The sequence below is a fragment of the Lentinula edodes genome (genome assembly GCF_021015755.1).
Source record: "Lentinula edodes strain Le(Bin) 0899 ss11 chromosome Unknown C8R40scaffold_42, whole genome shotgun sequence".
In the NCBI taxonomy this organism is placed as follows: domain Eukaryota; kingdom Fungi; phylum Basidiomycota; class Agaricomycetes; order Agaricales; family Omphalotaceae; genus Lentinula; species Lentinula edodes.
Window position 1 is genome coordinate 372,064 of NW_025764348.1, and position 25,538 is coordinate 397,601.

The 25,538-nt window shown below is 46.7% G+C and overlaps 12 protein-coding genes across 12 annotated transcripts; 5 read left to right on the forward strand and 7 right to left on the reverse strand.

The window, feature by feature from the left end:
- The first annotated feature begins 11 nt into the window (after positions 1-11).
- On the forward strand, positions 12-2,127 carry C8R40DRAFT_629276 (uncharacterized protein). Its single transcript, XM_046235698.1, has 9 exons — positions 12-125; positions 183-247; positions 301-345; positions 406-481; positions 529-571; positions 627-988; positions 1,041-1,112; positions 1,173-1,274; positions 1,321-2,127. The coding sequence occupies exons 1-9, from the start codon at positions 75-77 to the stop codon at positions 1,882-1,884; spliced, it is 1,380 nt and encodes a 459-aa protein (XP_046081929.1). The 5' UTR covers positions 12-74; the 3' UTR covers positions 1,885-2,127.
- C8R40DRAFT_629807 (uncharacterized protein) lies at positions 1,842-3,675 on the reverse strand. Its single transcript, XM_046235701.1, has 3 exons — positions 3,489-3,675; positions 2,375-3,437; positions 1,842-2,323 (listed from the first exon to the last, which is right to left on the reverse strand). Exons 1-3 carry the CDS (start codon positions 3,535-3,537, stop codon positions 1,966-1,968), a joined length of 1,470 nt encoding a protein of 489 aa, XP_046081930.1. The 5' UTR covers positions 3,538-3,675; the 3' UTR covers positions 1,842-1,965.
- On the forward strand, positions 3,584-5,451 carry C8R40DRAFT_1125294 (P-loop containing nucleoside triphosphate hydrolase protein). The gene is made up of 9 exons (XM_046228977.1): positions 3,584-3,675; positions 3,726-3,837; positions 3,883-3,989; positions 4,039-4,140; positions 4,204-4,399; positions 4,447-4,739; positions 4,789-4,822; positions 4,871-4,957; positions 5,007-5,451. The coding sequence occupies exons 1-9, from the start codon at positions 3,608-3,610 to the stop codon at positions 5,034-5,036; spliced, it is 1,029 nt and encodes a 342-aa protein (XP_046081931.1). The 5' UTR covers positions 3,584-3,607; the 3' UTR covers positions 5,037-5,451.
- C8R40DRAFT_1125296 (RNA polymerase, subunit omega/K/RPB6) lies at positions 5,452-6,434 on the reverse strand. The gene is made up of 4 exons (XM_046228978.1): positions 6,282-6,434; positions 6,208-6,226; positions 5,874-6,133; positions 5,452-5,823 (listed from the first exon to the last, which is right to left on the reverse strand). Exons 1-4 carry the CDS (start codon positions 6,338-6,340, stop codon positions 5,664-5,666), a joined length of 498 nt encoding a protein of 165 aa, XP_046081932.1. The 5' UTR covers positions 6,341-6,434; the 3' UTR covers positions 5,452-5,663.
- Positions 6,435-7,317: 883 nt separating this feature from the next.
- On the forward strand, positions 7,318-11,683 carry C8R40DRAFT_629952 (uncharacterized protein). The gene is made up of 12 exons (XM_046235702.1): positions 7,318-7,748; positions 7,810-7,942; positions 7,995-8,116; positions 8,165-8,272; positions 8,335-8,452; positions 8,587-8,650; positions 8,707-8,840; positions 8,903-9,321; positions 9,387-9,811; positions 9,867-9,940; positions 9,998-10,645; positions 10,701-11,683. The coding sequence occupies exons 1-12, from the start codon at positions 7,555-7,557 to the stop codon at positions 11,367-11,369; spliced, it is 3,108 nt and encodes a 1,035-aa protein (XP_046081933.1). The 5' UTR covers positions 7,318-7,554; the 3' UTR covers positions 11,370-11,683.
- On the reverse strand, positions 11,559-13,591 carry C8R40DRAFT_629644 (alpha/beta-hydrolase). The gene is made up of 8 exons (XM_046235700.1): positions 13,489-13,591; positions 13,179-13,426; positions 13,060-13,127; positions 12,884-13,005; positions 12,744-12,837; positions 12,333-12,688; positions 12,004-12,284; positions 11,559-11,952 (listed from the first exon to the last, which is right to left on the reverse strand). The coding sequence occupies exons 2-8, from the start codon at positions 13,340-13,342 to the stop codon at positions 11,748-11,750; spliced, it is 1,290 nt and encodes a 429-aa protein (XP_046081934.1). The 5' UTR covers positions 13,343-13,426; positions 13,489-13,591; the 3' UTR covers positions 11,559-11,747.
- Positions 13,592-14,451: 860 nt separating this feature from the next.
- Positions 14,452-16,576, reverse strand: C8R40DRAFT_630206 (uncharacterized protein). The gene is made up of 6 exons (XM_046235704.1): positions 16,286-16,576; positions 15,899-16,236; positions 14,911-15,834; positions 14,772-14,855; positions 14,566-14,714; positions 14,452-14,508 (listed from the first exon to the last, which is right to left on the reverse strand). Exons 2-5 carry the CDS (start codon positions 16,202-16,204, stop codon positions 14,631-14,633), a joined length of 1,398 nt encoding a protein of 465 aa, XP_046081935.1. The 5' UTR covers positions 16,205-16,236; positions 16,286-16,576; the 3' UTR covers positions 14,452-14,508; positions 14,566-14,630.
- Positions 16,577-16,663: 87 nt separating this feature from the next.
- On the reverse strand, positions 16,664-17,920 carry C8R40DRAFT_630155 (uncharacterized protein). The gene is made up of 3 exons (XM_046235703.1): positions 17,548-17,920; positions 17,199-17,473; positions 16,664-17,148 (listed from the first exon to the last, which is right to left on the reverse strand). The coding sequence occupies exons 1-3, from the start codon at positions 17,771-17,773 to the stop codon at positions 17,074-17,076; spliced, it is 576 nt and encodes a 191-aa protein (XP_046081936.1). The 5' UTR covers positions 17,774-17,920; the 3' UTR covers positions 16,664-17,073.
- Positions 17,921-18,248: 328 nt separating this feature from the next.
- C8R40DRAFT_1175346 (tetrapyrrole methylase) lies at positions 18,249-20,607 on the forward strand (the record flags this gene model as incomplete). Its single annotated transcript, XM_046232310.1, has 2 exons — positions 18,249-19,733; positions 19,795-20,607. 2 exons carry the CDS (start codon positions 18,249-18,251, stop codon positions 20,605-20,607), a joined length of 2,298 nt encoding a protein of 765 aa, XP_046081937.1.
- Positions 20,608-20,628: 21 nt separating this feature from the next.
- Positions 20,629-22,880, reverse strand: C8R40DRAFT_1211634 (Rad51-domain-containing protein; the record flags this gene model as incomplete). The annotated part of the gene is made up of 14 exons (XM_046233195.1): positions 20,629-21,023; positions 21,088-21,192; positions 21,258-21,288; positions 21,455-21,463; positions 21,514-21,648; positions 21,697-21,722; positions 21,780-21,863; positions 21,917-22,033; positions 22,168-22,264; positions 22,333-22,353; positions 22,410-22,442; positions 22,494-22,559; positions 22,607-22,747; positions 22,806-22,880. The coding sequence occupies 14 exons, from the start codon at positions 22,878-22,880 to the stop codon at positions 20,923-20,925; spliced, it is 1,041 nt and encodes a 346-aa protein (XP_046081938.1). The 3' UTR covers positions 20,629-20,922.
- A 423-nt stretch (positions 22,881-23,303) lies between these two features.
- Positions 23,304-23,907, forward strand: C8R40DRAFT_1175348 (uncharacterized protein; the record flags this gene model as incomplete). Its single annotated transcript, XM_046232311.1, has 3 exons — positions 23,304-23,387; positions 23,437-23,607; positions 23,653-23,907. 3 exons carry the CDS (start codon positions 23,304-23,306, stop codon positions 23,905-23,907), a joined length of 510 nt encoding a protein of 169 aa, XP_046081939.1.
- A 161-nt stretch (positions 23,908-24,068) lies between these two features.
- On the reverse strand, positions 24,069-25,470 carry C8R40DRAFT_1163059 (Pre-mRNA splicing factor-domain-containing protein; the record flags this gene model as incomplete). The annotated part of the gene is made up of 3 exons (XM_046230330.1): positions 24,069-25,040; positions 25,094-25,327; positions 25,381-25,470. 3 exons carry the CDS (start codon positions 25,468-25,470, stop codon positions 24,069-24,071), a joined length of 1,296 nt encoding a protein of 431 aa, XP_046081940.1.
- Between the last annotated feature and the right edge of the window lie 68 nt (positions 25,471-25,538).

Below are 25,538 nucleotides of genomic sequence, written 5' to 3' on the forward strand. Positions count from 1 at the left end.
CTCGATATCGTGAAACGTGACCGTCGGCTTCCGAATACCGAACGCTATTTAGCAGCCTCTCTCTCTCCACTACCATGTCGGCTATAACATTCGCTCGTCAAGCTTTTAACAGGGAAAAGCCACATGTCTGCGCTTATACACTTATCTTTCTGATACCCTCGCTGATTCTTACTTTGGCTCAGTCGTCAATCACAGATTGGGTCGATATCCTTACGGCAAATCATGTTGAGGAGGAGGCTTATGATGGGTTCGCTCTTCCACATTCATTGACAGGCCCTGGCCAATATTTATATGCTCTAGGATACCTGAATTAGTCGACTCCATCAATCTACAAGGTCTTACTGGGTATAACTGTTTTCCTCCAAGATCTTGAAACAAGTCGATAAGATGATCTACCCCCTTCAGCACTAGTGAAGCCTCTCGAGCACTTCGAAAGAAGCTGAAGCATGGCGGATCTCATCAGCAGTACCGCTCTCTCGTGGTGAGTGATGGTCATACTTTAACATTCTTCCTCCCATTTTTTGGCAGATATTGAAAGCTCTAGTTGAGAATTGTGGCGATAAATTCAAAAGTTTGTTGAAGAAGCACCGCTCTCTGACACCTTGTAACTAAATTACAATCGGTAGCCTCCTTCGCTGATGGTCAGCTTACCGATGCATTGCGTCAAATCGCTGGAGACCGAACCGCCGACAAGCGAGTGCAGAAGAAGCTCAAGCTAGTTCTGATATCATGGCATGAACAGTTCAAGACAGATCCATCCATGCGCTCTGTATCTGAGCTATACCACATGTGCAGGGATATACAACCCGCCAAACCCGCGATAGATCCGATAGAGGTAGAAGCTGCTCATAGACGAGCAGAGAAAGAGGAGGCAAAACGGAAGGCCAAATCAGAGAAGGAGGAGGCACGTAAGAAGGAAGAGGCCGAGCGATTAAAGCAGAAGCAGATGAAGAATAGGCCGAAGCGTGCCCCATTCAATTTTGAGCAGGTTCGTGTGGTGGATCGATCATTCATCCTGTGACCTTACGTTCTATGTATAGGAAAAGCCTAAAGTCCTGAGTAGTATTGTAGAAGCTTCTCAAGCCTCTAGTAATCTGGTCAACGCAATAACGGTAATCACTCTTCTTGTAACTCTACGATTCAAATCCAATGACACCATCATGATATATCAGCTCGTCAATCCAGAGAAAGAAAGCCTTCAGTCCAGCGAACGTGTTCAAGATTGTTTAGCAAAGGCTAAACTAGCACGGAAACCAATTGTGCGATATATACAGGTGTGATTCATCTTTCCCTTACATTATTTGGGCTCAATCTATCAAGCTCGTCGAGAATGAGGAAGTGATTGGTGTCCTCATTGAAACCAACGATCGTATCATTGCTGCGCTGGAGATGTACGATAATATGTCCTCCCCAGATTCCAAATCCGACCAAAGCTCTGCCATCGTTGCAGGATTAGCCGCTACGCATATCGGTCCAGAAAGCGAGGTTATAAAATTACAGGAGAAGCAGAAAGCCGCCGTGCAGAAGGCCAAAATGAATGGTTCTCTACGAAGCGATTCAACAGGCGGTATATACGCAGACTTGGAAGATTTAAATTTCGGGACACTCGGTGCATCATCGAGCAATCTTCCACCTCCGTTACGCCCGACTAGCATGTCTGGGGAGAGCACCGGAGTTGGAGCTGATACACGTGGTTCGCTCTCAGACTTCAGTGATTATGAGTCTTCAGATGAGGAGACTCACAACGCAAGAGTCTCGTCGAAGTATGCTACCGATGATTACTACACATCTGATGATGATGGGGCAAATGGGTCTCGAGGTATGAAGACGGTGAAGACCAAGGCATCTATCGACGATCCTTTTGCTGATCCTTTTGCGGACTGAGGGGAATATACTGTATCTATAATCAAGATTGTATATATATATGTAAGTCTTGAACTGCGCAATTATACTTTTATCCACTCTTCAAGATTTCCACTTCACAACTGTGTTTCGAGATCCGGTCCCTAGCCAGTACGGTTTCAATACTGCTGGTAATGTTATCGAAACAGGTTCTCCCGCTTCGTCAAATTCTACCCCATTCTCAATCAAGGCGACTATCAAGCGTGGAATGGCGGCGGCAGTTCCGTTTAGTGTATGTGCAAAAACATTTTGTTTACTTGCTTCGAGGTGGTGCCGAATGTGCAAACGACGCGCTTGGTAATCCGTACAATTTGACAAAGAGGAGACCTCCCCCCAACCGCCGCGCCCGGGCATCCAAACCTCCATGTCGTATTTGCGATAGGCACTAGCTCCAAGTTCCTCAGTTGGCATATCGAGTGTTCTGGATGCAAATTGCAATAGAAATATCGAAAGGAATAGGAGGAATTCTTACCGTACGGGAAGATCTAATTCTCTAAGAATTGAATCCTGAACCTGTCGTATTTCCTCCATCATGTTCTCGCTCTCCTCGGCTATGGTCACGGCGAATAATTCAACTTTAGTGAACTGATGAACGCGGTAAAGCCCTCGAGCTTCAGCACCTCGAGCACCAGCTTCCGCTCGGAAGGCATGTCCAACACCAACAATCTTTTGTGGTAGAGCTTTCGAGGGAAACAGCCGATCAGCAAACATTCCTGCAAGTGGTATCTCAGCTGTACCCGCAAGGATGAGTTCTGGTGTGGACGGTGAGGTGGAATGAAGATGGTAAGATTGTGTATGGTGCGGATGCGACGGGTCTCTGGGCTGGAAACCACATCTTCGTGCAATGTCTGAGCGTACAACGTCCGGGGTTGTGACAGGCTGGAAGCCATGCCGTATGGCCACAGACATGGCATAATTTGTGAGAGCAAGCTCAAGGAGAGCACCTTCATTCATGAGGAAGTACCAGGATGTTCCAGAAACATTTGAAGCATTTTCCATGTCAACCAGCTTCAGTTTCTTCGCGACTACTAGATGATCCCTCGCAGACGATACGGGTAAACAGGCTGGTCCTTGGGTCGCTAAAGTGATAGCAGCTGATTCAGGTCCAAGAGGTGAGGAAGGATGGGTATCGTTGGGTATCGCTAGTGCCAGCTCGAGAAGCTCGCTTTCCAAATGTGAACATGTAGTTTCCATCTCTGCAATTTCCTCTTTCAAGGCCTTCCCTTCCTTCAGCGCATTTTCTTTAGCTTCAGTATCATTCCGACATGCACTACTGCGAATTGTTTCGCCTATCATCGAACGAGCATTTCGTTTCTCGTTCAGCAAGCTGGATGCGCTCTTGAATTCTTTATGCAGTCGAGAGACTTTTTGTATAGCGTCTGCAGGGAGAGGTGCCTTTCGATTGATAGCATTCGTGGATTTGTATACAAAATTTTCGGAGATGCTGCGGTAGTCCAGCCGTGGTGGAGGGAGCATGCTTGAAGTGTCGACGACGGGCGAGGACGAAGCATAGCGACAAGGAAAGTACGTTTTATCTGGGTTCGGTTAGCATCTGTTTACCCAGCAACGAATCCAATCCTACGTACAACAATGAATAAATTTTGGAAGAGGTGCCCGCGCCGGACAAGAGAACATTGTTACTCTTATGAAGGAAGTTTCGCGTAGCGTCACGACTCACGCGTGACATAGACGCGTCTCTTTCTCAATGTTTTCCTCGGGCTCGAATACGAAAAAGGCCCCCAATGGCTCAGATGTGCCGTATGAGCTTCCTTGGTGAATTCGTTCGTCCTTTCGTATCGGTTTATCATGCTCATATTCCATAGGGTTGAGAAATACAGACCTCAGGTCCTTGATGATGTTGTGGGTAACTCGGAAACAATCGAACGGCTCAAGGTCATCGCAAGGGAAGGAAACTGCCCTCATATCATAATATCTGTATGCGCAAGCTCGTTTAAGCAAATAAAATCTCATACATCCTAGGGTATGCCAGGAATCGGGAAAACTACGAGCATACATTGTCTCGCCCATCAACTGTTAGGAGATGCGTACAAAGAAGGCGTTTTGGAGCTCAACGCTTCGGATGAACGGTGAGGGCCATGATAATTAGCTTCCTGTTACATCTCTGACGCGTAGCAGGGGCATTGACGTTGTTCGAAATAAGATCAAGGCTTTTGCGCAAAAAAAAGTCACGCTGCCACCAGGGAGGCATAAGATCGTTATTCTGGATGAAGCTGACAGGTAATATCCGCACTCAGAAACAGACTCCTGCTGTGAGCGGGCTTGATTAACCGACCATGTCAGTATGACGGCAGGTGCTCAACAAGCTCTTCGGCGAACAATGGAAATATTTTCGAACACAACTCGGTTTTGTCTTGCGTGCAATATGAGCAATAAGATCATAGAACCAATACAGAGTCGTTGCGCCATACTGAGGTATGCCAAATTGAGGGACAAGGAGCTATTGAAGCGTCTAATAGAGGTTTGTGAGATGGAAAAGGTATGCATCTTCTTTGACTTGTTTGACTAGACTGACGGACTGCTTAGGTCCAGTACAACGACGACGGCCTGACTGCTCTCATCTTTACGTCCGAAGGTGACATGCGACAAGCAATCAACAACCTTCAGTCTACGCACTCTGGGTTCGGTTTCGTTTCAGGAGACAACGTCTTCAAAGTCTGCGACCAGCCCCATCCTATCATAGTTCAAGAGATAATCAAATTCTGCACGGAAGGCAAGGTAGACTCTGCGATGGACAGGCTGACTGACCTGTGGGATAACGGCTACAGTGCAGTAGATATTGTTGTCACGATATTTCGAGTGGTCAAAACGTCTGATAGGTAAATCTGGTCCTAATTATCTTATTTTCACTGAGAATCTTCTTATCAGTATGCCCGAATACACGAAACTGGAATATATCAAGGTAAACTCATTCGCTAGCGCCATTTCAGTCTTTTTCACTCCGTGTTAGGAAATTGGTTTTACGCACATGCGAATTCTGGAGGGCGTAGGGACTATCCTCCAACTTGCAGGTCTTGTTGCGCGATTGTGTAAAATGGTTGGCCCTTTATCAAAACGTTATCCTTTTCTTGACCCCTCTCTTCTAGAACATAGATTCGAACATGTTTAAGATATGATTTCTCGACGTGTGTATCTAAGGCTTTTAAGGTCAGGACTACTTCTAGGTTGTTTCCTGTTGCTCCCGGGAAAAATGGACATTATTGAGTTCGGAACGAGGTTGCCTATCTTAGGAAGCATTCTTAGTCAGTCATCGTAACTACATTTTGAAGCAACAAGAAAGCCCCAAAATGGTAGTCATGACTGCTTTCTTTGGTTCGATCGTCAACGCGTTTCGTGGCAGCGATTTCATGATGAGATTCCCAGATGTCCAGCGATGCGTTAACGCAAGCGACTAGTGGTCGAGCAGACGTGACGATGCCTATACAAGAGACTTCTTTGTGTCCCGACTGACTTGAATTATTGACAATCGCAAGATTGTAAATACCCCTGGGTGGACGGAGGAAATGGAGAATGGATCTCTAAAACGAACCTCTATGAACCTGCGCTGTGTCAAGAGAATATAGGCGGTATAAGTTCTGTGCGAACTAGATTCATATATTCGGTACATCAGTATGTAAAGTCTTTCAAGACTTGAAGCCGATTTTGTAACTACAGAGCAGAATACTTAGAAAGTAAGTAATAAAGAAACAGAAATTACAGGCAAAGCAAACGAGAACCCCAAACAAATCGACAGCTCGAAGATGTCAATCTGTTATCAGCTCTGATACGCTCCAATCCTCGAAGCTACCGTCTGGAAGATATCTGCGGATAATGAGCGGAATTTTTCGTTGAGATAACTCTTTTATGGCGATTTGTAAAGCATCGGTTTCGCCGTCTAGAGGAACCAATACTGGAGCATTCATGCTGCATGGGATGAGTGACTTCATCAACTTCGTCGAAGAGAAATAAAGCACCTGATTTGCAGCGCTCGGGTCCCTAATATCCTCGCGCGTTCGTACTTCGTCAAATACGGCGTCGTTATCCGGACTTTGTTTGCTTGTCGCTCGCCTGTCATCCCTGCGCCTGCAGTGGGCTGTGGTTGCTGCTCCTCGCCATTGCCTGTCTCTTGATCATGTTCAACGCCATTGACTCCGTTCACCTGTGCTTCTCCTTCTACTGCACCATCTTCAGCAGCGCCTTCGTTCTCCGCCGTAAGCAAGTCATAGGTATCGTCCTACAGCAATTTTCGGAGCGAATGAATCAATTGAGCAACAACGATATTACGAGATGTATGGCGTAGGGACGAACAAACGGTTCTTCCGCAAAACTGATGTTCAAAGGTGACTATTCGCTGATTTTGTGCACAATGGGAAAGAGGGTACCTGGGCCCGCCATAATCAAAGTCATCCCTGCCTCCACCTCCGTACTCATCATCAGACATGGTATCAGAAAAAAGTCAAGAGATTGCAGTTGGGAAAGTCAAGGTGGGGGGAACTGAGCTGCTTCTGCCTGCCGGCAAAATTTTGCCGGCACACAACCGTTTTTTCCTCAGGTACCACCGTGGTGATAATATTTTATTTTCCTTCCGTTGCCAGTGAGGAAAAAAACAAAGTATCTCTTTTCTACAAAGCCCAAAACTCCACGACCCTTCTCCCGTTGGCTCCAATTTCTTCATTTCCGAGAATTGAACCGCTTCTGTAGGCTTCTGTACGCTTCTGAGTTTGATGAGATATGAAGTCTTGATCTGACATTGGATCTTCTATAGACAAATGTACCTGTTTTACCAGGAAAAAAGCTTATACTAATACAGGTCCATTGTGGGTAGGTGTGTCGCATGTTGATGCTTCGAGGATGCCGTTGAACAATGTCAAGTAAAAAACGCGAAATAACAACGGCTTCAGCACTTGAAATGCTGGCAGTGAGCGCAAGATATGGGATGATATTTGGAGCAGATTTATGCCACCGGAAAGCGAACTGGCGATCCCGGGTCCGACACTTACAGAAGTTCTCGTATCGACGCCCTCGTGATTCGGAAGCAAGGTTCGGGAAAATCAGTTGCTAATCCTAGCTGTGGGTCACACCAACTTGACAACGGCTCAAATTTTAACGGTAGATCTATCATAAAACGTGTGTTCTGGACTACAAATCTCAAGGTACGGAAGATTGGAATGGAAGCTCCATTACTTCTGCAATAGTCCGTCTTCCGACATAGGGCAAGAAAAAGAACTAGAAAAGCGTTGTGTGAGCCGCGGAAAGTTCAAAAAGCTGGCTGAAAATACCCTGATAACCGGACAAGGTCAGGATCTGAGAGGCTTCTTTTGGCATGACAGAAACCTAGTAGTGGGCAGAAAAATATGGGATCGTCGTTAACTGTCAATTTGACCGCGTCGGGCATCGAGAAACGTGTAGAATTTGGCGACGAACCAAGCTGTGGCGGAGACAAGCCGGATTTTACATTGATTATCTGTTTTCCGAATTTGGTTCAAATGATTTCTGAACAAGATCTAAATTCATTGCGCCGGATTTCGGCCAAGCAATCAAGTTGGTCCAAAGTTGAACTCGACAAGGGTCTTCCGTCTTTAAATCTGAAGCGTTTTCTCTCTCCCACCATCTTCCTTTTCTTCATCTAGAAAATATTAACAGTTTCTAACTATTATGCCTTCCAAGTTTTCTGCACGCACCTGGGGCACTCGTTTTGATTCTCTTCCTCTTTCGTCCCCGCCTCTTGCTTCTCCGAAGTCCAGCGCAGCCGCCACGGAGAACGTTGGCCAGTCGTCAAATCCTGTAGACTCGCCTTTCGTTGAGAAAGTTGAAAAAACATCTCACGACGCCAGCGTCTTTGTTGGGAGGTAAATCACCAGTAGTACACTATCCTCGTCGTAGCGATGCTCACATTCTTCTTCTTTCCAGCCTTCCCATCAATGTTGACCACAAGGAACTGAGCGCCATGCTGTCTCGGCACCTTTCCGAATTTGCCCAAGTCAAATCCGTCAAGGTTATCCGCGACTCCAAGGGCGGTGTATGTGCTTTCGTTCAGTGCGAGGTAAGCCTTTCTCTAAGTATATGCGTAGCGAGTCAATAATTTTCTATTTCAGGATGCCGATTCCGCCACCAGACTAATCCAGACACTCCAGACTTCTCCCCCGAAGCCTTTCTTTGGCCGAATCTTGCGGTTTGAGCCCGCCAGAGCCTATCGTTCATTGTTAATATCCTATCGGTAAAGTCAATGTCACTGAGCGCATAAATGATATCTAATAATCAACAGTACACCAACCCAGAAAATCATCTCTACGAATGAAAATTCCTCGGCTGAGAGCATTGTCGAGCTCACTCTTCCTGCCGCTATGAGGATCAACAAATTCAAAAGTTCAAAGTTCGTTAGCCTAAAATTCTTCTAGTCGTATACTCTTCACTCACCATCATTTTGATCTTAAGATCGGCCGCAATCTTCTACAACGACGAAGCTATTCATATGGAAACACAAGCTGAAGGGATCTCAGCTTCCACACATGAAATGAGCTTCTTTCAAGCGCCTGTGTTTTGCGATGCAGCTGTGAGTTGTTTGTGTTCAAAATTGTAGAGTATAATCGTCAGATCGGAGTTAGGTACTGCTACTAGTTCGATCGATATCAGTGTTCTTGAAGTCGCGTGGTCTTAAGTCCTTTTTGACCTTGAATCTCATTTCAGACCCTCAAAGCCATCTGTGGTTTTTTCGGACCCTTGGAACATTTCCTGTTGTTGAAAACACCAGGCAAGATTCTTTCGTCGGGACATAACGTGGTCATTGATTGCTCTTCCATTTGCCAGGCAATGATGGTATTGATGATGAGGATCTGTCTTCCTATCCGGCTCCGCACGATGCACCTCGCCAATCCCATATGGACCAGGGTTGCTTCGACGTGAAATGGACACAACGCGATGACTGCATGAGCGCGTTCATGGTGAGTCATTCCTTTCGCTTATATGTCGTATCATTCCTTTCTCATCTTCTTCGATTTTTAAGGCTCTTCGCCGAGTTCCTCATTTGACTGTTACTTGGGCACACGTCGCGCCTGAGCGAGAGATACTCCACCCGAGTCGACTGAATCAACCGTACCCGACCTTCCCGCGAGTACGCTCTGTATCGGGCACGGGTCATTCCTCTGCTCACTCTCCGCGGGGCCTTGCTCCCCGTCCAAACACAACCGACTCGAATAACTGGAAGATTGTTCCTCAACCCCAATCTGCACATCCTGGTACGATTCTGATCCCTCAAGATGAACCTGACTGCAATCAAGGCGCAGTGTGCCTCGAAACAGACTTTCCGCCCCTCGCTGATCACAAGACGCACTTTCACTCTGATTTTGGCGGCGACGTCTGGATTGAGAAGGAGTATTCAGCCGAATTTGAGAAAGAAAAGACCGAACGAGGCTTCGTTGATAAGTAAGTCAAGATAGCTCGAGACGGATTTGATGAACTAATAATGTTTGTTTTGTTTCGCTCTTTAGGTCGACTCTCGGCACAACACCTCCCGGGGCTTCCCCAAAGATGCTTTGTAATGTTCATCCTCTGAGGTCTGACTATCGCAGCGTGTCAATTTCTACTTCGATCCCCGATTCTACTAGTCAAGAGCTAGAGCTACAACTGACCCCGGCATTGGCTCGTTCTCCTGTGACGCCCAAGACCCCTGGCTCATTATTTCCTCCCACACCTACCAGCTTCAATGACGAGCGCCCGACTCTCTATTTAAAAGAGACAGACGATGAACTTTCATACAGGACAGAGGGGGTCTCGGGCGAACAAGTCCTTGATCCAACTACACTATTTGTTGGTGGATTAGAAATGCGTGGTGCGGGGGCTTGGGACGAAGGGAAAGTCTATCGTCTGTTTAAAAGATTTGGCGGCCTCGAGACTGTTAAAGTTATCCGCCCAAGTGAGTCATATCTATCCATTCCGCTGTTCGTCTACATTGATGTCACTCAATCCAGGTAGTGGCAAGGCTGCGTTCGCGTTTGTTACCTTCACTAACGCCGAAGGTCCTGCGCGCGCAATAGCCGAGTTGGTGAGTATTTTGACTATTGACTGCGTTTTGTAGTAGCTCACGTCGTAATTTGTATAGCATAATCATCTGGTTGAAGGTCGGCCCATCAGAGTGCAACTCCGGGACTGCAATCCCTCTCGTAGTCCTTTCCGAGTTGTCAGAGGTCGAGGACGCTATCCGCTACATCACGGACACCAATTCCTCAAAAGTCATCAGAGTGAATCCAAAAGAGACAAGTCTGTAGATGCCAGCCTTGGAAAATCTGTAACAGAGGTCATCGAGACATCTTGTCCACAGCCATCGCCTCTCGAACCAGCTTCTGAAACTACTAAAAATGAACCCAATGCTGCTGGCTCGTCTCACAAGTCAGACGTGGAACTTCCTACCCCTCAGATGCAGGAGCCCGAACCTTATCGAGAATGGTATGATGTGGAGAACCATTTGCCTGATTCGGTTGCTACTCCTTCGGTTGGCAATTCCTTCACCTTGGAGGGAGGCCCAGGGATGCCCTATCCCTTCCCCGCCTTCTATGCACCGGGTCCTTGGATGCAACAATATCCTCCTCATGCACACTATCCAATGGCTTTCTATCCGCCGATATATGCAGTTCCACCTAACCCTCACCCTCCGCGGTATTCTGGGTCTTCTGGATCAGATGCTAGTGGGCCCACATCTTGCCCCCCTTTGATGCCTCAAGGACCATGGAGTGCCAGTGCTAACTACGGGGTAATGTTTCCTTACTTGATCTCAGATTTTGGATTTTCTCATTTTGTCCTTCTAGTACATTCCTTACCATGGATTTCCTCAAGTCACGGACTCATCGTCTCCGCAAGGCCAAGACCAAGCGCCGGTGGTTCCTACTGGATTCTTCCGAGATGAAGCAGGCACCCTGATTCCTGTTTATCCAAGGGCAATCATAGATCAATATATGACCAATAACCCTAGCCAGAGTAATTCACCACCTGTAGGCGTTACTGTCACGGTCCCTGCTACAGTCCCTTCTCCAATTCCTGTTCCACCCAGTGGACCAATCCAAGCCTGGGTCCCACCGGGTCCGCCGATGTTTGGGCACGGTCCCAATCAGTTCCCTTCTCGTATGGGTCCACTCGGGCAACCTTCCGGGTGGATAACACCTGGTCAATCAATGAACTCTCAAGCACATCATGCTCAAGGCTTTCCTCCTTCGTTTGCCATGCCAATGATTGGAGCTCCGCCGTTTCGCGAAGGGTTTCATAGTGGAATGGGACAAGGAAATGGACACAAACGTCAAGGTCGTCGGGACAATTTCCATGCTAAACGCAATAATGGCACTCGAGGGCGAGGATCCGGTGCAGCTGTCACCGACACTACTCATGTAGATGGACGATTGAACAGCAATAGGCAGGTTTCAGGAGATTGGACACATTGGCCCGAGGCTCATCAAGGCATCGGAATAATTCCTATCTCTTAAAATTTTCACTTACATTTTGATCCTGGTTCATCTTCGTCGTCGTAAGTATCATTTTCCGCATATATGTGTGTTACGTCTTTCTCCGCAGGAGTTTCGTTGTAAAATCCATAAACTAATTTACCCACTTTCCTTGTTGAAGTTTCCTTGTTGAAGCTTCCGCACATGACATTCTCTTTCTTCTAATCATCATTGTTTTTTCGTTTTCTTTTTACTTTCGCTTTCGATTTTGATGTATGTTATCCTTTGTCGTTGATTTCGTTAATCCCTAATTCTAAAACGTTCCCATCTATACTCCTCTACACTCCTCTACCTCCTCGAACACGCACACTTTCTCTCTAGAGCAGTACAGACAATTCTAGGAACACAAAAATAGCATTTTCAACTTGTACTAGTAACGATATCAGATTCATTTTGTGACTCAATGGCTCGCAACCAACGCCCCAATTTCAACCAATACTGCTTTTGGCAATCTGACGCCACCCACAGGGGCACTAGTGATGAATGCGAGGTATTGTCCCACTGTTCTACGTACCAGATGCCAGGCGCAGGTGATTTTGTTTCTCCATGCTGGCAACGAGTTGAACTGTCATGAAATGAAGAACTGATTACATGAAAAGTTATGTACCACACACACCTGCAAGAAGCCGGATGCCATTGCGAGAACAACGGTACCACACCGTCGTTTGCCCAATACTCTTCAGGGAGGGTCTTTTGAAAGTCGGAGGCGAACAAATCTTGCTCGGTATCGATTGGAGATAAGCCGCGTTCTTCCAAAAACGACGGAACCGGTCGAATGGTCGAAAAGTCGAAGGAGCCGATTGCCCGCGCCAAAAGCGAGAGTGGAGAAATCAGTGGGAACGACAGTGACTTGAAATGGACTGTATGTAAATTCCTATCTTCTTCGCATTTCTCTGTCTTATCTATATTTAGAGCAAGGAAAACGTGATTATCCGTTTGACCTACCAAATAAGTCGCACAACTCCGATAAAATGTTCGAGGATAGGGCTGACCCTCTAGATTTGCTTCTCGTTTGTCTGCGGATTCGAACGTCACGTCAAAGGGGGCCGCATCTTGGCTCTCAGCCCAATCCGACTTCCAGAGCTGCCTCAATAAGCAAACTATACTGATGTCGTGGTATGACATGCGACGCGATTCAGTATGGAGATCCAAAAGCGTAGGTAGGACGGGGGAAAGGTATGAAATTGCGTGAACAGCTTTAGAAAGTAAAGAACCCGGGGATAATGGTCGAACTTTGGGCGCAGCGTCTACACGCTCGCCCAGAGTATACACAATTTGTGTACCTCTGAACGGAGAAGATACTATGTCGTATAGCATAAGTATGATACAAGAGTATTGAAAGGTACATCCACTGACTGGTGTTGATTGAGCGTATCCAGTCAGGATGCGCAAGCGAACCAAAATGTCCTTGCTTCATAAGATATTGAAGTTTTACTATTGTAGGTCCCCCCTGCACCAAATGATTAAAACTGCACGAGTTGGCAAGACATACTCACCATTGAGTGCCCAAGAAGATGTAAAGGGTTTTCAAGTGACCATTGAGGATATAGCCCTTGGGAATGAGTACGGCCATGCCGCGAATGTCCGTGAGCAATACTGTGCTCTTCACCATAATCGACTAGAGGCGTGGGTGATCAGCATTGAAACGATGGATATAACAAAATAGACTCACCGGTACCTCCAACGAGAGAGTAGTACAGCTCACAAGCACGATCGTGCAATGAACTAACCGGCCCAACACTTCCGAAATCTTTCAATACCCAAAACCAGGAATTCGCATTGCTCACTTACGGCGCAAAAATAACTCTTCGCTTACACTGATAGCATTCTTGGTTGAGATGTGTTTCGAAGTCGCCCCAGATTCTCGACCCAGTACGTCCCAGAAAACCTTCCACAATGACCAAAGGGATACATTGACATTGCACAGGAAATCCGTTTTCCTTCGAATTAGACATGGCTCGTAGTGGGTATAAAAGGAAAGGGATTGTCGACTAACTTTGACCTGTTCATGGTACTTATTTGAAACTGTCCGCAGGGTGCTAAATAAATATCGATCAATTTCGATAGAACACGATCATGATCATCAGACGACGGCACTGACGAGCATTGACGGCGACGCAGGGCTACTCGCTGCTACTCGTTCTCAATTGCACTTCTCTTTTCCGCGCGCACCTCAAGCTTGTGTTCCGTATTTTGTTCCTCTGTATACCCGCACCTTCAATATAGACTGTCTGCTCACTCCAAACATAGGCATGATGACCTAGTAATGTCTCCTAAACTTTGTTCTCCTGGACCTGAGTCTTCCTGCGGCGGAGTTTTGTTTCTTCATATTCCTAGATATTCCTTCTCTTAATTCGGCGGCCTGCGCTAGGTGCGTTCAAGTCAACGACAAGTCCAAGTCAACTACCTTCAACTACACACATACTTACCCCGACTGTGCTAAATTAAAACTATTTCTCGGAGCCTTGCATCCATTCTTGCTGGAGTATGCCTGAAAGTTTGTTATCAGAGGTCATGAGATAGATAGAGTGTGAAGACCGTCGTATCTGAACTTTTTCTTGAACGATACTGAATCTGATAATCTGATCAGTGATTATCAAATTTTCGACCCCCTATCAAATTTTCTCTCTACAATCAGTTTAACGCCGATCCTCGCATTCTTATCTGGTTTCTCTCATTAATACAGTCTGTATAACCACTGAAGTGTATGTAGAAGCTGATACATAAGATAAAGAGTATAGACAACGGAAAGGAGGGGGATGATATATGTACAAAAGAGGGTATGCTGTATGAGATGAGGGTATGCTAGAAATGGATCCTTTGCTTGTAGAGAGCAGATTAGTCCTGAGAAAGACTGGCAACATAGCAGTAGCGTATGGAGACGGGGCATAACTTCTAGGGGGAAGGTCAGCATGTGTAGAGAGGTACAAAGATTACCGACAACGTACGGGCATGATTCCGGTACTTGAAGCCGTGTACACGGTGATGATAGGTATAAAGGGCATGGATGATAGTTCGTGAAAGTCCAGCGCAAAAGTCGTGATGATATACAATGAATAAAGGTGACCAGTAAAGTAGCTTGCAGGGTAACCGGGCTTTGCTTGTTATACAATGCTGAAAGCTGTTAGGGAAGGAGGTCAATGATCATTGAAGTGTACAGCACACATAGTTTTATTACCTTGTTGCATGAAGAACACGAAATGGAGAAGCATCAAAAGGAGAATCAATCGCAAAGGGTAATGCTTATCGCTTAGTGTTGCCAGTAGTCCAGGACACGCCTACGCTACCGCAGCCTACGATGTAAACCTTGGCACGAAGACGACAAACCTGTGCTCGAACACACTAAGAACACAAGGGACTACGTGAAGAACACCAGACACGTACCGTGTCGGCGACATCTGCGCTACGGAAGTGAACATGTAAATCACTATTTGGCATCCTTATGATGTGCGAAACTTCTCCAAAGCTCTGATATATGGGTAAGAATGAAACCAACAGCAGAATTCTAGCTTTTTTGACTTGCCTCACACCAGGTCTTCACACCCTCAAACTTCCGGACATCATTAGATGCAATACCGCTAATGATAAGCCGCTTTTTCTTGTTGTTCTTGGAAGATAGAGCGGCGAAAGACATTTTTGACAGTGTGTTTGTCTTGCTGGATGCAACAAATACAACCTCCGGTTTCGCGTTATGTTTCGCGATAGGCACCGGAGCAGGAGACCTCTCCTCGTCATCATCGTGTATTGGATTGACGTTGGAGTTTGCTAGTCGTACAGTGGATTTGGGAGCTAAGGGTATTCGCGTACTGCCGCCCTTGGAAGAACGAGCATATGAAGAGTTGGGGACATTGTTTTCCACGGAGTTGGAACTTTGAACATGCAACATATCTGCATGAGAACGTCGCGGCAACCGAAAAGATGCAACGCCACTGTTCAGAGGAAGCCTGGTAGTTGTGACAGGTGCGTCATTATTCTTCGCGGTGGCGGTGGCAGATGTGATGCTGGTCGTGGTCGTGACGGTGGAATTTGATGATACGCTTGGGCGAGAAGGTGTGTAAAGGGTTTCGGAGGGAATAAATGATACCTGAGAGGTAGCGGACGAAGAGAAATATCCTAGCACACTCGGGCGCCACTTGGAGGGTGTGTGCAAAGGTTCAGGCATATGGGAAGAGGTAGAGGGGGAAAGAGGAGGATTGTTGAGTATCGAAAGACTTGAGGATCTGTTATGCTGTTTGGGTTTACTTCGTTCTGAGCCCTGGCCAAGGCGAGAGTTCAGCGGTATAAATGATTTACGAGAAGGAGTCCTGGGAGCTGTTTCAGCTGTAGGTGTCGAAGAACGCGCGGGTGATTGAGAACGGAAAGGGTTGTGCAGACTGCGAAAAGATGTAGGTGTCCCTAGAAAGCCTTTGTGAGCTGTGGATGTTGGTGTTGATGGTGATAGAGGAATCTAGTGATACAAAGTCAGTCTCAAACATGAACGATCAAAATAAGTGAAACAGTTGCAAAATTACCTCGGGAATCGAGCCTTGTGGGATATCCTCGTCATCTACAAGGTCATAGCTACCCAACGTTATCACAGAGCCAGAACGGCTGCGGCTTTCTTGCGGTATTCCAAGATCAGGATAAGCCAAGTATGGATTACCGCGAGGACCAAGTGTGTTGCAGCTGGCACGAGGAGTGGATTGCGGAGAGCTGGGAAGCTTTTGCTGTTCTTGGATCCATTTATCGAGCATGCTTGAACGTCTCCGGCGAGGCTGAAGCAGGGGCCGTACACTGAAAGGGTCTTCGTCGGGCGTCGTATATGGTTGATCATCCATTACTGGTTGTGCAGTATTAGATTATGATTGAACTGCTCCTGGTCATTGATTGTGCATGTATCCACACAGATTTTGACTTACATCAAAGGTGTCGTATCAGAGCGTTTTTTGTCGTTGCAATTTGTTCAAGAGTCGGAAAATGGTGGTGCAGCCCGGTAGAAGTACAGAAAAGGTAGGAGGGTCCTGGGGATTTCGGTACGGGAAAAGACTCTGGGATTTTAAAGAAATGGCATGATGAAAGGAGGAGGGAAAAGTCGCGTCGTGGTGATGGGTGCTATTCAACAAAATGGACCGCGTTTATGGCATCCCTATATAGGAATTACGCCTCGAGGCTGTTTGGTTGAAATTTGAATTCTCCCACCAGTCGGCTTGTTCGTCCCGAACTTCGCGCCTACTTTTTGCACCTCACCCTCGCGCACTTCCTTCAAACAGTCAAGCGCTACGTATGTAAATACCAGATTTTTGATCCACCTCTACATGTAATAAACACTAAGGTATTCAGGTCTTTGTGGCGCGACGTATCGATAACTCTGATATTTGAATATCTACGATGAGCATCATGTCGTTAGCCGCGCCGCAAGGTCATCCCAGCAGGCAGCAGAAGCCACACAAATATAGAAAATTGATAACCAGTATGTTGGAACGGAAATGAAGGCCTCGAATCTCTTGACATTCGGTGGCTTCGGGGCGGCCCCGATGCATCGAAGACAGCTCTTTGACAAAGTATACTTTGACTAACTTACCAGAGGATTCGCTAAGCGCGCAGTGCCAGCCAGAAAGACGAGCACACGAAGTGGATATAACACTATTCTGTTCGGAGTCGCAATCTACAAGGCTCCATCCAAAAGTTTACCACGATCTCATAACGACTAGCGTCTAATGAACGGACACGTCTCTTCTGACCGAAAACTAGAGGCTTTGAAGATGCGCGGAGTCGCACTGGGCTAAGATAAGCTCGTTAATGAAACCTTCTGTGAGAGTCTGGAGTTCTTACCGTGAGTACGTCGTGTCCTGAACCACCGTGAATCGCAAGCCAGAATAGCTTGGTTGACTGCTCGCACCACAGCCATGAAAAATAAGATGGTCGGGACGTTAGATAGTGGCAAAAGTAGGTGGTGGCGAACAAAAATTGATAAATTGCGAAATACGGCTGAAGTCTACGGGGTGGATATATAACAAGATGATCCACAAGGTAATGTTTTGCGTAGGCCTGCCTCGAGGAGACTATGGTAACGTCCAATTTCTCGGAAAGCATTTTGTTGATGGACCCTTGAGGATGCGCAGATGGAAATTTAACAATCAGACAAACTCAAGGCACGAGTTTTACGTGAAACAGCACCGACCATGTTTGGTACATGTACAGAACTTAAAGGAGACAAGGGCAAATGGGTTCCGCAATCTCCAGATTCCTTTGTGCGTAGATTCTGATGATATGGTCCGGGAGAGAGATGGGAGGAGCAGCCAGCATACGGCGGTAGCACGCTTGTACCAATCCAGATTGATTTCTGTGTGGAGGCTTGCAAGAAGACCGCATAGACAGAATTGAAGGAGATCCGAAGTAGAAAACATGAAAGACGCACGGCAATCCAGTAGAATTTACCTTCAGCAGTCTTGCACAGATGAGCTGGCATCATTTTAAACTTGATGCGAATCCATTTATGTATAAGCGTTGCAGCGAAAGATTATAATGCGATTTGCGAGAACGACGAAGCTTAAGGCATCCAGATGGGACAGGATGGGACGGAGAAAAAAGTTAAACATCCGGACCGTTTGGCACCCGATGATCACGTAGAACACCCGATTGCTCATAATTACACCTTCATCGCGGCGCATTTGTTGCTGTCTTCGACGGAATCATGGTTAATTGCATTGCTGGAGGTCTAGAAATGGCTTCTTCACTTACACTCAAGCTCCCAGAGAAGGTATGACTTTTTTTTTTTCTTTGTGCAGTTTGAATCATTCCTCAATTATCGACTCCAGATATCCATCTCAACTTGTAAACGGAGGAAATACTTCCCTTTCGACGTTAAATAATTCGAGAATCATGAGTTTACCTACTCCTTCGTCTTCTAACTCGACAACTGGAGGATTTTCTATCCCTCAACCTGGAGCGTCACTGCTTTTGTCCTTCTCTTTCAGACCATCACCGTACTCTCAACCAGCACCCTTTTTCATCCTTGGTTCTGGACCTTTAGCCGCACAACGTGCTTTTGCCGCAATCGAAGCCAACGCTTCCGTTGTTGTCCTCGGAAAAGGTAACTTAAAAACCGTTTGCGAAGAACTCAGATGGAGAGTAAACCACGGGCAGGTTAGCTGGGTTGATCTAGACCAATTTTCCGACATTGCACACGATACAGAACTCGTGAACCCGGATCTTGTGGATACATTCGCTCTGGACAAATATTTTTCCGGCCTCCCGCCTTCAGTCTCCCCGAAGTTCCTTTGTATAACAGATACGTTACTCTCCACCACAACCCGTCGATCCCGAGCGTCCGCTCGCTCCATTCACACTCTTTGCCATTCCCGGAATATTAACGTCAACACGACAGATTATCCTGATTTATGCGACTTTTCGTTCGCTACTGCATATCGATTCCCGGATCCCCCAGTAATCTCAGGAGGCTCTTCATCTGCACACCTCCCCACTAACGGGGGAGCACTCCAAATAGCAATTACTACAAACGGTCAAGGATGTCGCCTCGCTGGACGTATCAAGCGCGAAATTGTGGCTCGATTACCGAGAGATGTTGGCAAGGCTGTCGGGAATGTAGGAAAGATGAGAGCATTGGCAAAGGAGAGGGACAGGAATGCAGAACAAATATCCCCTTCTATCCTTGGGTTTTCAAGCCCTTCAGCGACGGAAGATTCCGAAGAACTCGATCCTTGTGCAGACACTGATACAGCACCTACGCCAAATTCACCTGTACCCCAGCGTCCAGGTCGGACGGATTCCATTCAAGAGAATGGTTTGAGCCCAGATGTTGAAACAACCGCTGACCGCACACGCCGGCGAATGAAATGGGTTGCCCAGATTAGTGAATATTGGCCGCTTGAAAAGCTTGCTGCCATGACAGAAAAAGACATGAAGGGGTATCTAGAGGATGAGGGTGCAGAAACAGAAACAAAAGCAGAGGTAGATCCTTCCATAACTCCGATGGAGACTCATTTGAGTTGCATGGCAATTACGAAGTCGCAATTACCACCATTTTCTGTACCACCCCCTCCTCCGACCTCAATACATTCAATATTCCCATCACCACCCAACCCCATCAAACCCGGACAGATCCTGCTTATTGGATCCGGTCCCGGCCACCCTTCCCTCCTCACCATCGCAGCCCATCGTGCTCTCACCGAACTAGCTGATATTGTATTAGCGGACAAGCTCGTTCCCGCTGCAGTTTTGGCGCTGATACCGAGCAGGGTTGAGGTAGTGATTGCAAAGAAATTTCCAGGGAATGCAGATAGGGCTCAGCAGGAGATGATGGAGAGAGCCTTGAAGGAAGCCAGGAAGGGGAGATGTGTTGTCAGAGTAAGTATTGATCTTATGCAATGAAAATAGACTTTGCGACGCTAATCTTCCTTTCTTTTAGTTAAAACAAGGCGATCCAGCAATATACGGTCGTTTCGGTGAGGAAATTCTATACTTCCGCAACCCACCCCCTCGGTCTCCTTCTACCACCACTCCTGCCGTAGATCATCCTCCGTTACCACCCACACTCGTAATCCCCGGAGTCTCCTCTGCTCTAGCTGCTCCGACAATGTTCGACATACCCTGTACCCAACGTGGCGCTTCCACATCCTTCCTGATCACAACACCCGTCGGTAAGGGCGGCAAGATGCTCGACATGCCCAAATACGAACGTGCTCGAACGGTGGTCGTGCTTATGGGTGTCGCTAGACTAAGAAGCGTCGTCAAAACCTTAATCGGCTCAGGGAAAGATGCCGGCGATTACCCTCCTTACCTCCCGATAGCTATAATCGAACGCGCTTCGATGCCTGACCAGAGAGTGGTAGAATCTACTCTGGAAGACATTGAGCACGCAATGGAGAGTGCTGAGGTTGGGGCGCAAAGACCCCCTGGGATGATGGTTATCGGATGGAGTGTGTCGGCACTTTGGGGAGATGGAAATGTGGACGTTCTGAATGAAGGTGATGATGGGGAGGGTGAAAGTTTAGAAAAGCGTGCTAGTGAGCGTACTGGCATTCTACGGGAGGCTAGTAAGGCTATCGAGGGAGAATTTCGGGAGAAGAACGAACAAGAGATGAAACAAAGTGAAGGTACACAGATAGGTAATCCAGAGGATGTCAGACGTGTACGAAATTGGTTAGGCGATGGTGTACGTTGGAGGGTTCGTGAGGGCCTTGCCTCTACTTGGGATATGTTCAACATTAATTCCGAGTGAATCGTCACGGTTGGTGACTATTGTTGTGATTGTTGGAGACTACTATGCAATGCATATGTATATTATTATATACACACATATGCTGTATGCTAAGTGTTGTTGAATGATGTTACGTGTAGTAACCATTACACGGTGTAGCCTGGGTGTAGCGATACAATTACAGATGAGTGTTGTTTTTATATACAGTACAGCAACAGTAGTGGTGATAGCATAACCAAAGCAATTGATGAGAAGTGTTGAAGAACTTGGAGAGAGCAAACCGCAGAAACTTAAACCCGTTGTCATGCAGGCGCAAAGATAAAAGAGTTCAGGTATTCAGACATCAGCCCAGCCGCCTTCATCTAATTTGTACGAGGCTTCGCTTTCTGGACGATCGGGACTATCTACTAATTTTGCGACACGTTCTTCAGCACGACCTGAAGGGGTAAGTTGAATGTGAGGACCCTCGAACTTACTGGATTCAAGATTTTTTCAACTAACCTTTGCGAAGGAACATCCTAGTTGCAGAGGCATGGGAAAGGATATGGCCACCGATCGGCTTGAGTGCACCACCGGCTACGAATGTCATGGTGGCCCCGGGATCGGCTGAAACAGAGCAGAGAGGTGCATCAGTTGTGAAGCAGAACGTAAGCAGGAAAATTTCGTTGTACATTGTACTTGATTAGTGAGAAGCACACAAATCTGCCCAGAAAAATGCGTGAGCACAGCGAAGACCAAGAAAATATTTTGCTCGAGTCAGACATTGTATTCCTCAGAAAGTTTAGTCAGTTTCGAAAGCATCTATGTTTGGAATGACAGTTGAGCTTCATTGATAAGAAAATACGAATTGTCAATGTCCGAAACTAACTTGCGCAAGCTGAAAAACCATTAATCATTTCCAAAGTTAATGTTGATCTAATTGCTCACCTTTTGTTGTCGTTCTGAAAGCTCTCCTCTTCCACTATAGTCGACACGAAAAAGGGCCATAATGCTGTCAACAATAAGTAGGCGAAAATCCTTGTCTTCCGCGAAGCGAAGTGAGCATTCGTTGATCAACTCCATCTATCGCGAGTGTGAGCTCCATAGTCAATAAAACGGTGACGAGGATACCTGATGTTCACTGTTGAAAGCACGGGCTAGAAAAAGTCGTTCAGGTTAGAACCTCGCGTTTTTTAAATGTGTATTTCCTATACCATAAAGGATATTTTCTAAGGCCATATTGCCGTCGACTCCAAACCTGTCGGCGATCGCTTTGATACGGTCTGGTCTGAAGGTTCCTGGGGAAGAAAATCAGTTGGCCAAGTGATATTTAAGAAATGAATACAGTTACCTTCAGTGTCAATATAAGCAACCTTCCCAGATGCGCCACCGAGGTCAGGAGGAAGTTGGGCTGCTACACTCATCGTATGTGCCAACTGGGTCTTTCCAGTGCGAAATTCGCCATAGACTGCCACAGTGGTTAGAAAAGTGCGCACAGAAGACATGCTATCAAGGAACACCTTCGGAAATCGATTGGGACATGATGCCGCCTGAACATAGTGGGTCGGTAAGTGCGAAATAAAACACAATGGTCAAGCATACCTCCGAGAATGGCATCGACAGATTTACTCCCCGTACTGATAACCAACACACGCTTCCTTTTATCTTGCACCTCTACGCCAGTAGAAAACGATGAGCCCTATAATGATCGTCAGGACAGATTGTGAGGACAATATTTATCACAGGTCGTTAAAGTTTGCCACGAACGAGAATCTTATTTGCCGCTTCCTACATCACACAAATATAAGCCAGATAAGCAGACATTCAGCACTAGCTGAGCTTACTTTGATCTTTTCGACTTTTGCCTCTGACATTCCCTAGCGTCGACGTAAGCCAAGACTTAGCGCATATAAGCACACGGCGCAAACCTTGATTTTGAGCAACTGTCGCCGTGTGGTCATGGTCACCCCGGAGACAGTATTTATTGCTGCAGCCTACGGGGCGCATGAGCGAAAGACACTCAAATAGAGAGTGAACCGACTTTGAGCTTGAGGATGTCTTGCATATTAATACCCTGATTGATAAAGGCGAACGAGCTCGAATTAAGGGCTAGAGGTATAGGCTCTGGTATGAAGATACGTACATGCTGCTGAAGCTCGTCAACCGTATCAAAGCCTGGGCCCTGTTATTGAAAAATCAATCCGGCTGCCTGCCAAATTGAAGGAACATTTTGAAGTCACATCATCGAGATCATCAGGACTTGTGGGCCGCGAGGGAACAACAGATCCTTGACTCGGGGCGCGACGAGGAGGCATTTCAAAGTTTCTTGGAAGTTCGAGAGTTCAAAAAATGAAAACTTGGATGATTTCGCGGAACGCGCACTTTTATAGATATCACACGGCACGTGCTACGCGTCACTGTCCAATTGGTACTACATACTTACGATGTGCCGTATACGATCCTGGACATTGGACAATGACAATACGTTACAGTGTATACAGGCATCATGGAAACAAACAAGTTTGTGCCTTTCAACTTGAACATTGTCTATCCTGATAAATCAAAGGAATCAAAGTCGATCTGCCAATGAAAATGTCTGAAGACTCTTCATGCATCATGACACGCATATAAGTTCACACTTGTTTCTTTACATCCACCATCTCACATACTATCGCCGTTTTCATTGTCGTTTTCTACTCTACTCACATCTAAACTACACCTACTGTCTCTTCACTCAAATGTCTTCCATCGCTATGTCCAATGATCGCCACGTCCGTTTCAGCAATGAGCTCGCAAAACCTTCCTCAGACCGCCACCGTATCGTGAGATATGCGTCTATATGCGTCTAGAACCTAATCTCATATACTACAGGATGGACTGGTATATCCAAGAGTCGCTCAGATCAAAGGAGAAGCCAACAAACAGGATTCTTTCGATTTCTACTGGAAGTTCGAGTGTTTGTCTGCTGTATCTCGGGTTGGAACAATGGGCACGATAGAAGTTAAAGGGGACGAAAGAATTACCATTAGCCCTCATCTCTCAGTGTGTCTTCATTCCTCCTTCGCCTAGTTTCTCATAATCTCCAAGCAGCAGGTCCAGTGTCCTCCCAACCCGTCTCGTTCCCCACGGATGACACTCACTCAACGCATTGGCGAAGTGACACCCAAACTATCGTCTACACCCCTGTCGAAACTGCTTCAGAACGAGTCAACCCTCGGCGTCCTTTGCACGCCGCCATTGCTATGTGCTTCGAGGCTTGCCGGGGATAGCAGTTCATTGGACGGAGATGCTTCCTACTCTTCTTCCACGTACTCTTCTTCCAGTTCAGATTCGGATTTCTAGATTTCCTTGATCTTTTCCAAGGGACTCCTCTTTGTTTGATATATATTCCTACAATACGGGTACTTTGAAATCTGGGACATAACATCACTAATTATCTTACTACCATACCGACCTATTATTACACTTAATGAATGTGCCAGTGTACATGACTATATTGCGAGTCACTCAGCATCAATGACCATACCTCCCCTACCTCTGCGTATCCTATCCTCCAACCCACCGGATCCCCCAAAGACCTTCTTCGACTCATGACTGAGGAATCCACCCATACCTTTTGATTTCGAGCGCGTAGCCTCCTCTGCCGCCATATCAGCCTTTTCTTTTTCCAATAGCTTTGTCAGTCGTTCTTGGCGCTCAATCTTAGTCGCTTCAGCACTGAGGGCCATAGCTGCAAGTCGTGCAGCTCGGTCATCATCTGCACGGGTACTCGGCGCAGTACTCGGACTAGGACTTCTTCGAGGCCGTTTGTGATTGTATGACTCGTATCGAGACTCCCGTGTAAGACTCGGACTTCGAGATCGCTTGCCACGACGAGGAGATATTGCTCTCCCTCTAGAGCTCGACTCTCCAGGTCGATCATACGAGTAATTGTCTCGGCCTCGAGCATTGTCGCTCAAAGGGGTTGTGGACGAGCTTCTACTGCGAGGATACCTGTCGTTATCACGACCTTGCCGGGGGATAGGACTTCGACTCTGGCGTCTGCGAATGGAAAACTCGTAGTCACGATCGTTCCTTCGATTGCTGCGGGAGTAAGGGGATGACGAGCGTCTATATGGACTGGGAGAGCGACGTTGGTTGTCACGGCGGTCATGACGATCACGGCTATTGTACCGGTCGTTCAAAGGACTAGGCGAGCGCGAGTACCGATCTTGAAGTTTTCTCTGTTTCTTCTCCTCTTTCAGTCGCCGTTTTTCTTCCTTCTCCCTTTTGCGCTCCTTCTTGTCCTTCTTGGGTACAATACCATTTCGCATCTGCATCTCTCGTAGTCGAAGAGGATTAGCCATCAACGCCTCGTACGACGCCTGCTCCTGCTGTTTGATAGCAAGAAGCGGGTCCTCGCGAATCTTGGAAGCGATATCACGAACATTATTGGCATTCTGTACGGCAATAAAATTCTTATGGGATGCACCAAGCTATAGAGGTTATCAGTCAGATAAGCAAGTATTGACGCACGATGAGCACATACCTTGGCATTCTCATCAGCAGTCAGAATTTTGTCAACCCTCTTCTTACCAAGAAGATAGTCTTCCAAGTCATTCGAGTTCTGTGTGCTTCCAGTGGCAGGTGTTGTATACATCCATTCTAACTTCTCTGCTCTCTTCTTCCCGGTCTTCTCCTCTTGTAGACGTTGAAGCTCCTGAAGCTGACGCTCTTCTTCTTTCTCCTTCCTAAGCTGATCGAGTTTCTTCTTTTCCTCGAGCTGGAGATGACAAATTAACCGACATGCAAGGCTGAAAATTAATTGATACTCACAGCTTTCTTTTCCTCCAACCACACTCGCTCCTGATTCTTCAGGAGCAGCGGGTGCCACGACTTCTTCATGTTCAGGTCTCCACCACCCATTTTAAAGATACTTCGGAGGGGTACGTGCTAGAAAATTGTTTGGTGACCAAGCGGCGGAGGAAAACAGT

Excerpts from the sequence above, each read along its gene's own strand:
- C8R40DRAFT_630206 (XM_046235704.1), bottom strand. The coding sequence starts at position 16,204 with ATGGATGATCAACCATATACGACGCCCGACGAAGACCCTTTCAGTGTA. Across the intron at positions 15,835-15,898 it reads CACAAGGCTCGATTCCCGAG|ATTCCTCTATCACCATCAAC; the intron begins GTAATTTTGCAA and ends TTGTATCACTAG. Across the intron at positions 14,856-14,910 it reads GTGTGAAGACCTGGTGTGAG|AGCTTTGGAGAAGTTTCGCA; the intron begins GCAAGTCAAAAA and ends CCCATATATCAG.
- C8R40DRAFT_630155 (XM_046235703.1), bottom strand. The coding sequence starts at position 17,773 with ATGTTTTCTACTTCGGATCTCCTTCAATTCTGTCTATGCGGTCTTCTT. Across the intron at positions 17,474-17,547 it reads CTGTACATGTACCAAACATG|GGTCCATCAACAAAATGCTT; the intron begins GTCGGTGCTGTT and ends CGCATCCTCAAG. Across the intron at positions 17,149-17,198 it reads CAGGACACGACGTACTCACG|CCCAGTGCGACTCCGCGCAT; the intron begins GTAAGAACTCCA and ends AGCTTATCTTAG.
- C8R40DRAFT_629807 (XM_046235701.1), bottom strand. The coding sequence starts at position 3,537 with ATGTTCTCTTGTCCGGCGCGGGCACCTCTTCCAAAATTTATTCATTGT. Across the intron at positions 3,438-3,488 it reads TCCAAAATTTATTCATTGTT|ATAAAACGTACTTTCCTTGT; the intron begins GTACGTAGGATT and ends AACCGAACCCAG. Across the intron at positions 2,324-2,374 it reads GAATTAGATCTTCCCGTACG|AACACTCGATATGCCAACTG; the intron begins GTAAGAATTCCT and ends ATTTGCATCCAG.
- C8R40DRAFT_629644 (XM_046235700.1), bottom strand. The coding sequence starts at position 13,342 with ATGTCTAATTCGAAGGAAAACGGATTTCCTGTGCAATGTCAATGTATC. Across the intron at positions 13,128-13,178 it reads CGAAGAGTTATTTTTGCGCC|TGTTGGGCCGGTTAGTTCAT; the intron begins GTAAGTGAGCAA and ends AGATTTCGGAAG. Across the intron at positions 13,006-13,059 it reads CTCTCTCGTTGGAGGTACCG|TCGATTATGGTGAAGAGCAC; the intron begins GTGAGTCTATTT and ends CCACGCCTCTAG.
- C8R40DRAFT_1125296 (XM_046228978.1), bottom strand. The coding sequence starts at position 6,340 with ATGTCTGATGATGAGTACGGAGGTGGAGGCAGGGATGACTTTGATTAT. Across the intron at positions 5,824-5,873 it reads ACCCGAGCGCTGCAAATCAG|CATGAATGCTCCAGTATTGG; the intron begins GTGCTTTATTTC and ends CATCCCATGCAG.
- C8R40DRAFT_1125294 (XM_046228977.1), top strand. The coding sequence starts at position 3,608 with ATGTTTTCCTCGGGCTCGAATACGAAAAAGGCCCCCAATGGCTCAGAT. Across the intron at positions 4,740-4,788 it reads GTGGTCAAAACGTCTGATAG|TATGCCCGAATACACGAAAC; the intron begins GTAAATCTGGTC and ends TCTTCTTATCAG. Across the intron at positions 4,958-5,006 it reads TTGCGCGATTGTGTAAAATG|AACATAGATTCGAACATGTT; the intron begins GTTGGCCCTTTA and ends CCTCTCTTCTAG.
- C8R40DRAFT_629952 (XM_046235702.1), top strand. The coding sequence starts at position 7,555 with ATGCCTTCCAAGTTTTCTGCACGCACCTGGGGCACTCGTTTTGATTCT. Across the intron at positions 8,273-8,334 it reads AACAAATTCAAAAGTTCAAA|ATCGGCCGCAATCTTCTACA; the intron begins GTTCGTTAGCCT and ends TTTGATCTTAAG. Across the intron at positions 8,651-8,706 it reads CCTGTTGTTGAAAACACCAG|GCAATGATGGTATTGATGAT; the intron begins GCAAGATTCTTT and ends TCCATTTGCCAG.
- C8R40DRAFT_629276 (XM_046235698.1), top strand. The coding sequence starts at position 75 with ATGTCGGCTATAACATTCGCTCGTCAAGCTTTTAACAGGGAAAAGCCA. Across the intron at positions 572-626 it reads TTGTGGCGATAAATTCAAAA|CCTCCTTCGCTGATGGTCAG; the intron begins GTTTGTTGAAGA and ends TACAATCGGTAG. Across the intron at positions 1,275-1,320 it reads CAATTGTGCGATATATACAG|CTCGTCGAGAATGAGGAAGT; the intron begins GTGTGATTCATC and ends CAATCTATCAAG.